General features: G+C 35.7%; 1 protein-coding gene across 1 annotated transcript in view; it reads right to left on the bottom strand.

The window, feature by feature from the left end:
• Nucleotides 1-2,472: 2,472 nt before the first annotated feature.
• Nucleotides 2,473-8,847, bottom strand: part of LOC105986574 (chromosome unknown open reading frame, human C10orf131) — a 27,138-nt gene continuing 20,763 nt past the window's right edge. The window contains exons 2-3 of the mRNA XM_013017571.1: nt 5,011-5,094; nt 2,473-2,691 (exon numbers count right to left, since the gene is read on the bottom strand). Of these exons, the coding sequence (XP_012873025.1) occupies nt 2,473-2,691; nt 5,011-5,094 (303 nt within the window). The remainder of the gene's footprint in view (nt 2,692-5,010; nt 5,095-8,847) is intronic.

The following is an 8,847-nucleotide window of genomic DNA, read 5'->3' as shown; positions in this document are numbered from 1 at the left end:
ATATGCTCATAAATAAACTTACAGAAATTCAAGTTGTCTGTTTTGGTAAGTAGTTTGGTAACTATATTGCTTACTTTCTTTGGCTTTCTTCTGAAGTAACATAAGTCTTTGCTCTTGGTTCTGCCTTATTTAATAACTAACAACTGTGGTGCTCAGAATTATTGAGATGGTGGACTTTATAAGAACAATAACAGGAAGAGTATTTAGATTGGAGAGAAAAATTAAGGGGAAAGTGACTGTAGCCTTCATTTATTTAAAAAGCTGTCATAGAGATGGAAGAATTTTATGGGTTCTTTTATGGCCAAATGAAGTCAAATAAGTAATCAGGAAGCAGACTTTAATTCAAGATCCAAAAACAGATTTTTAGAACTCTGCAACACTAGAATGAATTATCTTGGGAGATAGTAAGCTCTTTTTGCTACACTAGTAGAAGTTGACTAAAGGGACTTAATAGGCTTCTAGAACCAGACAAGCGTATTATACCAAAAGCACAAAGAGGTGTGTGAAACTGAATTAAAGGCTAGACAACAACATCCAAGCCTTAGTGGATTTATGCACACTAATCTGGTTATGGTTTAAATGACAGACAATACCTAGTGTTGGAAAGAATATAGTTTGCATGCAATTTCTCAAAACTACTTTTGAGAAGCTGACAGTATACACTGAGACCAAACACATCAGATCAGCATAAGATCAACATTTTTCTTCTGAGATACTTAATCAACAAAAAATACGTATACATATATGAGTGAAAACACATGTACAGAAGCTAGGCACCAGTGGCTCATACCTATAATCCTAGCTTAGTTAGAAGGCTAAGATTTGGAGGATCTGTTTGAAGTTAGCGTAGGCAGAAAAGTCTGTGAGACTCCATGTCCAATTAACCATCAAAATGTCAAATGGAGATATGGATCAGGTGGAGGGCCACCAACCCTGAGCCAAAAAAGGTGATGAGAATGTGAAACCCTGGGTTCAAGCCTTGGCATCAGTACAAAAAAATCCATAAAAGTATTGGTAAGAAAAAGCCAATAAAAGAATATGCTTAAAGTTCATCCAAGAAAAGTAATTTTATTTTTCATATAATGAAATGCTGCACAGAAACTTGAGACTGGCAGGGGAAGAGATGGATGGGAATGAGAAAGAATGATGGGAAAGGGTCACTCTTCTCAAGATGTATTGTACAAATAGTTGGACATGTTAAATTGAATCCCTCTTCACATCTATTTGAATATAAAAACAAAAATTTCTACACAGACGAGCAAACTATTGCTGTAGACAACAACAAAGTATCTATTTGTGATTCTGATTCCAAAATAATGAGTAATCTACAGTAATAGAGATTATAACAACACTTAACTTGAACAAAATTAATTTATTCATTTTTGGGAGGGGCAATACTGGGGTTTGAATTCAAGGCCTTAACACTTCCTAGACAGGCATTCTACCACCTGAGTCATTCTTCCAGTCCCTTTTTGTATTGGTTATTTTCAAGAAAGATCTCACTTTATGTTCAGGCTCACCTGGACTGCAGTCTTCCTATTTTTAATTCCCTTTATTAATGGGACAACAGGTACATGCCATTTCATTCAGCCACTGCTTGAGATGATGTCTTGAGAACTTTTCTGACCAGCTGGCCTCAAATAGCAATCCGTCATATTTACCTCCTAAGTATCTTGGATTACAAGCCTGAGCCACTGTGCCTGGATTACTCATTTTTGTAAAATTAGGGTCATAGATAATATTCTGCTGCTTTTCACTTTACATTTTATTTGGAGGATTTCCCTACATCATTAATTATTTCTCAAAAACAGTCTTACGGGTAACTTAATCTTTTATCACAATTTAGTCATTATATTATTAGGATTCGAATCTTTAGAGAGTAAAATAAAATGACAGAAACGTAAGATATAATTGATATTACAAGATTTTTCAACTATCATTCCAAATAAACTATTCTTAGTTACCTTTTTGTATATGGTCTTTAGGGCTGGATTTAGTGACTCTTTGCTTACGCTTAGTCTGAAATTCCAAGACTGTCTAATAGGTGAAGGTAATGACATTATTTCTCCACTTTCTTCAAACCAACATTTTCCCTATCAAAAATATTTACAAAACACAGCAATTGAACATTTCACTAAAAATAAATGTCATATACTATTAGCTGGTTTAATTTGTTTACTGGTGTACTTGCCTCTTCTAGTTTAACTAGGCGATTTTCCATTTTGTTGTAGATTGTTTTATGTACTTCTGGTTTTCTCTGAATATACAGTCCTTCATCTTCTAAAATGCGTGGCATCATACCTTTTGGTAGTTTATACTTGCTGGCCACTTAATAATAAAACTTAGATATTAATTTAGATTCCAAAATAGAGGAAATATATGTTAGTGTAATTTTAGATTAATACTTTTAGTTTATCCATGATACAAATAAGTTATTATCCTATAACATGATTCATTAATAATTTTAACATTTTATTGGAAAAGAACATTACCTGGAGAAGTACTTGGTACAAAAATATTGGTCTGCTGTTTTTCTATTTGTTTTTTATTATCTTCATATTCAGCAGCTTTTACTTCAAGTAAATCTGTAAAAATCACTTCTTCAATAAAATCTTCATCTTCGCTTTCAGCAATATTTTGCAAATTATCATCAAGTGAAAAGTGTTTGGAGTAACTATCTTTTACTGATCTCTGTTAAATATCAAAATGAAAAGTAAGTCTACATGCTTGTCTTCAATGATTAGTATGCAGGTAAATGAAAGGTACTTGGTACGTAAGATTGCATGCATGTTTGATGTGACACTTTTTAACATTCATCAAATATTGATCAAATGCCTAATATGTTCTGGAAGCAGATGATAAGACTAATGAAGAAAAATAATATAGGATAAGGGAACAAAGAATATTGGGCTAGGTAAGTTGGAAGCTACTATTTTAAACAGGATTGTCAGACAGTATCTTGTATCATTCAAATAGACACCAAAGGCAGCAAAGGATAGAGTATGAGGATAAGAGAACTTCCTAAGCAGATAAAAAAATAGAAGGACTCTAAACAGATAAAAAAAAATAGAAGGACTCTAAGGCAAGAGTGTGCTATAAGCGAGGAACAACTCCAGTGTGGCTGGCACTAGGTGAGAAAGGCGGAAAACAGAAGAAATGAAATGAAATGAGAGGAGTAATAGAGGCCAGATTATATAGGCCTTGAAGAATTGGGCATGACTTCAGCTTTTAAGTAACAAACTATAAGAAGGTGAATTCATTTTTAACAGGATTGCTTTGACTACTTCGTGATATGGAAAAATCAGCTCTACAGGCAACAGTGAATACAGAAGTAGACTTTGGCAGTGATTCAGATAAGAATCACTTAATGGTTTTTTAAAGAATGGTTTAAACTAGGATGAAGGTGGCAAAAAATTGATCGGAGAATGAATACTTTAAAGGTAGAATCAACAGTATTTATTATGAATTCGATATAAAGCTTGAGAAAAAGGGAGACTTCAAGGATGACAATAAGGTTTGGTTGAATAATTTGATTTACTACTATACTGCATTTATATAAAATTGTGTGCATGTATATGGGCATAAGCACTTGATAACAGTGCATGCAAGAGGCTGAGGAAGGAAAATCTAGAATTCAAGGCCAGCCTAGGCTATATACTGCAATGTCTCAAAAAAAAAAAAAAGCTGGATGCCAAGGACTCATGTCTTTAATCCTAGATTACTCAGGAGCCTGAAATCTGGGAGTTAAGATTCTGAGCCAGCCCTGACAAACAAATCCTCAATATTTATCTTTCAATTAGCTAGCAAAAAGTTGGAAATAGAGGCATGGTTCAAATGGTAGAATGCCAGCCTTGAGTGAAAAATACAAGTAAGGGAGAGCACAGGACCCTGGGTTCAAGCTCAAACCCTAGTGTGAGCAAGCTCATGTGTGTGCGCGTGCACACACACACACGTGTGCAGGCACACACACACACACACACACATACAGTGTCATCAGATTTTTACTGCAGACAACCTGCAAGAAGAGCAAAATTTGAGCCAGATCATCTCTTCTCTAATGAGGATGCTGAGGAACAATTTATAAGTGGAGAAGCCAGAATGAGCATGATGTCTTTAGGTCAAGCCCCAGTATCAAGTGGTAGGGCACTTGCCTAGTAAACAAAGGCTCTGGGTTTAATCCCTAGGATAGCACCCCACCCAAAATAACATGGAATGAAAGGATTAGAGCAGATGGCAATAACTGGGAAGTAAGCTGGAAGGCAAGTGGTGACCTAGAGAGACATGAAAGAAGTATCTGAGGGAATTTTCTAGAGGTGCCAGGTGTCAGGTGAAAGCATTAGGAATGGGAGGTTCTGGATGGCCAAGACCTTAGAAAACCTTGGATATTTGAGGGCATAGAGAAATTGGAGAACATCACAGGAAAAGCAGCAAGCAATGAGGCAAGTGTGACAGACAAGTCATTAGGAGATGGAGAAAGGGAAGAGTAATGGCAAAAAGGGCAAGCACAGAGCAACAGGAGACTGAGGAGTCTGAGAGAGGTACTTGGAAGAACTGATAGAAACCAGAAGGGTCTAGTTGACCTGGGAGAGATGGAAGATTAGGGAACTGTGAGAAGTGATGGAGATCATGGAAAAGAAGGTAGGACATGTGGAGAGAAGGACAGGAACAACTAAAAGAGGAGAAATCACTGGCTCTAAGGTTAACACCTTACATAACCCAGCTTTGTGTAGCTCAGCTTTTCTCCATCAGTTTCCTCATCGAACACCTCACAGGTGTTTCATAAGGATTGACTAACACATTTCACTACGAAAATTTTATCTTTAACTTTTTTTTAACATCCAGTAAGTACTCAAATGTTAGGTATTATCATAATGAACAGTTTCTCAATTTGAAGTGAAGGTATAATAATAAAAATTTTCTCTCCGAATCAAACATTTCATTTTATTCCATCAACAAAGAGGAATTTATTGAGAGAGGAAAGATGTAGGGGAGAGGGGGAATAAATCCAACCTGTTCAGAAGACTGGCTCAGAGCAGACCTTTCTTCACCACTCAGGATGAAAAATGAAAGACCTTCATCCAACAAGACTTCAGTCTGTGAGTTGAACAATCGTAAGTCACTATATATTGAAGAAATATTTCTTTCTAACATGGGAAGCAGTATCTGTGATATTATTTATAACAAAACAGCAGTAGGACTGAGCTATTTTTATCACCTTCAAGTATGTTTGGCTTATGAGTTTTTATGATTATTTTAATGTTCTGATAACTACAATAAAATCCAAACAAAATAGAGCCCAAATCCTTATCTCCCCAAACAATATCTCATCATTCTAATCCAAGTATTAAGAATATGACCTGCTCTGGGCATGGTGGGCATGGCTGTAATCTAAGCTACATGGTAGACTTACATAAGAAGATCATGGTCCAAAGCCAGCCCAGGGCAAAAGCAAGAGACCCTTACTGAAAGTAACTGAAGGGAAAGAAAGGCTGGGGTATTGCTCAAGTAGGAGAGTATAAGCATAAGGCTCCAACTTCAAACTTAATCCCAACACACACACACACACACACACACACACATACACTCATACACAGAGTATTACCTCTCAATTTGATCAAAATGCTTTGCCACATCAAAATTTTCCCTGCTCTATTTTCAGGTGTCCTCATGTATACATTTGTTTACATATATACATAAATAACTATCATATTTCAGGGCTGGGATGTAGCTCAGTGGCAAAGCGCTTACCTAGCAAGTGCAACGTCCTGGGTTCGATCCCCAGTACCAAAAAAGAAAAGTCGGAAAAAAACTATCATATTTCACCATCTTTATTGACATTCTTAGCTATAAATTTGATAAGACCTCTTTTTTCAAGGCTGTAAAGTCTTAATCTTTGACATGTAAATCACATTGCTTCTTTCTTATATGCATACATTAAAATGAACTGTTTAAGAAAGGTTTAGAAAGAATTCAACTCTTTAATATAAAGTAAAAATCAAAGTCACTAGGAATTAAAAAAATTCAAAATATGTAAATCACCTTATATCTTGTATATGTCTATATTGTAGTTGTCATCTCAACTTTAAGTTATCTGTTTTGGAAAGCTGCTGCATATATGCGTTGCCAGTATAACTTTTACTTCTGAACATCTCTGCTCATCTCAAAACTTTCTGCTAGTTATCTACTTCCTGAATAGAAAATTTCTTTCTTTCTTTTTTTTTTTGTCGGTCGTGGGGCTTGAACTCTGGGCCTGGGCGTTGTCCCCCAGCTCTTCAACTCAAGGCGAGCGCTCTACCACTTGAGCTACAGTGCCACTTCCCTGAATAGAAAATTTCTATCTAGCAGTTGGTATGGGAATTCTTTTTCTTACATGCTTTAATTTTTTTATTTATATTATGATGGTGCTATACAGAAGGGTTAGAGTTACATAAGTCAGATAATGAGTACATTTCTTTTTTCCCAAATATTTCTTTATTAAGTACACAAATTTCACAGTACTGTGGCATAGTTATACTTAGCTAAAGTCACAAACACATTTTAACCTTCACAATGATAATGATCATCATTCTAATCTGCAAAGCTTATGAACCCTACAAACATTAATAATAAAATTCTTCCAAATCGGGTGATATGTACATTTCTTTCCTTTTGCTTAGTATCAACTCTTCCCTCTTTCTCTCTCATTCTCTCCTTCCCATTACTAGGTATGGGAATTCTTAAAAGCAATTTATCTTCCATCTTACCTTTTTTTTTGATATTCAATGATTTAACCTTGGTAAACTTAACTATTCATAGTTATATACCAATGATACCCAAGTTAGGCATGCTTCTATTGACATGCTGAATGAGTAACATATACATAGGCATCCACATTAGTCTGCTTTTATTTTTAAATTTATCTAAAATTTTTTTTACTACAGAGGAAAGGTACTGTAAAGTCCATAAAAATGAACCATTAAAAAACAATAGAAAGATTTGCTTTTAAAATGTTCAGAATCTCTATGTGTTATGGCAGGAACTACCAATTGTTCATTGTATTTTCTCTCATCTCTAACAACAGAATCTGTTGTTAGCTGGATACCTCAATATTTCTCCCACATTCTTGTACTAGAAATGATGTGTGCAGTTTGCAAGTCCTGTCCTTGAAATATCAACTAGCAATCCTTTTGAAAAAAGCAGAGCTTTGCCATGGTCTCAGGGATGAAGTTGAATATAGTGGTAATCTCCCATCAGCTTGGACCAATTTACCTAGAAGGACAATTATTTTCAAGTAAAACTTCTATTAATATTAAGAAGTTTACTTTGAATCTTTTTATTACAGCTACCTAGCCTATGCTCTGAATAACACGGTTCCCTAAAAATATGAAATGTTTGGTCATTTCAAGCTTCAAATGTGCAACTGAATACTGAACTTTAAAACTAATTCTGTACACTAGAGATCATCTTTAATATTGTTTAAATATAGTTAACTAGAAAAACATTGAAGAAAACTCTGAGAAGACAGTCCTTCCATTTTACAAGAATACTAGTAAAAGTGATTTACAGATTCAATGCAACCCATCAAAATCTCAATGACATCCTTCATAGAAATGTAAAAAACAAGCCTAAATTTTACAAAATACCCAAATAGCAAAAGCAATTATGAACAAAAACAGAACCTGACTTCAAATTACACTGTAGAGCTACTGGACATAGAGTTAACATGCTGTGTATACAAACAGCTCAAAAATAAAACACCAAAACAAACAAAAGAATAAATAATCCAATTAATAAATGAGAAAATGGTTTTTAAAAGAAGTACAAATAACCAATGGCCATATGAAAAATGTTCATCATCCTTAGCTATGAAAGAATGTTTGACAAGAAAAGAGTACTCACTACCTTATGTATATAAGTAAGCCCTCTGTAAGCCCTCTGTACATCCACAAAGAAGAATGAAAACATGTTATTTGCAGGAAAATAGAAAAAAGAGCTTATATTAAGTAAAATAAGTTAGCTTCAGAAAGACAAATGATAGGGCTGGGAAGGTGGCTCAGTGGTAGAGTGCTTGCCTTGCATGTCTGAAGCCCTGGGTTCGATTCCTCAGCATCACATAAGCAAAAAGAAAAAAGCCTGAAGTGGTGCTCTGGCTCAAGTGGTAGAGTGCTAGCCTTGAGCTGAAGAGCTGAGGAACAGCGCCCAGGTCCAGAGTTCAAGGCCCACGACCACAAAAAAAAAAAAAAAAAAAAAGAGTCTTAACAAATTTTCCTGCCCAGGCTGGCTTCCTGAGTTGCTAGGATTAGCCACTGGTGCCGAGCTGTTTTCCTTCCTTCCTTCCTTCCTCCCTCCCTCCCTCCCTCCCTCCCTTCCTTCCTTCCTTCCTTCTGTCTCTCTCTTTCTCTTTCTTTGCTTTTAAAGCATAATGGAGCTCATAAGTCTTATTCAAAATATTTCAAATTTTGTGTGGTACTGGGAATTGAACTCAGGACCTCATACTTGCTACTCAAGTGCTCTGTCATTGGAGCACCTGAATCAAGGCCAAATCAAATTAAATTTTATTTTCCTATACTGGGCATTGAACTCAGGTCTTTAATGCTTATGAAGCAAGCACTTTACCACTACCACAATCAGCTCTCAATGTTTATTTTTGTGTGTGTCTTTCCCTAAGATATCATATATTATTACTATGACTAAATCACTTAACTTTGCTTAGTTTAGGTTTGATATTTTATTTTATTTTTGGGACCGGTTGTAGGGCCTGAACTCTGGGTCTGGGCACTGTCCCTCAGCTCTTCAGCTCAAGGCTAGTGCTCTACCACTTGAGCCACAATGCCACTTCCGGCTTTTTTCTTTTTGCTTATGTGGTGC

The sequence above is a fragment of the Dipodomys ordii genome, unplaced genomic scaffold (genome assembly GCF_000151885.1).
Source record: "Dipodomys ordii isolate 6190 unplaced genomic scaffold, Dord_2.0 Scaffold36, whole genome shotgun sequence".
Taxonomy (NCBI): domain Eukaryota; kingdom Metazoa; phylum Chordata; class Mammalia; order Rodentia; family Heteromyidae; genus Dipodomys; species Dipodomys ordii.
Note: the sequence above shows the minus strand (reverse complement) of the source record. Positions and strands in the feature narration are given on the sequence as shown.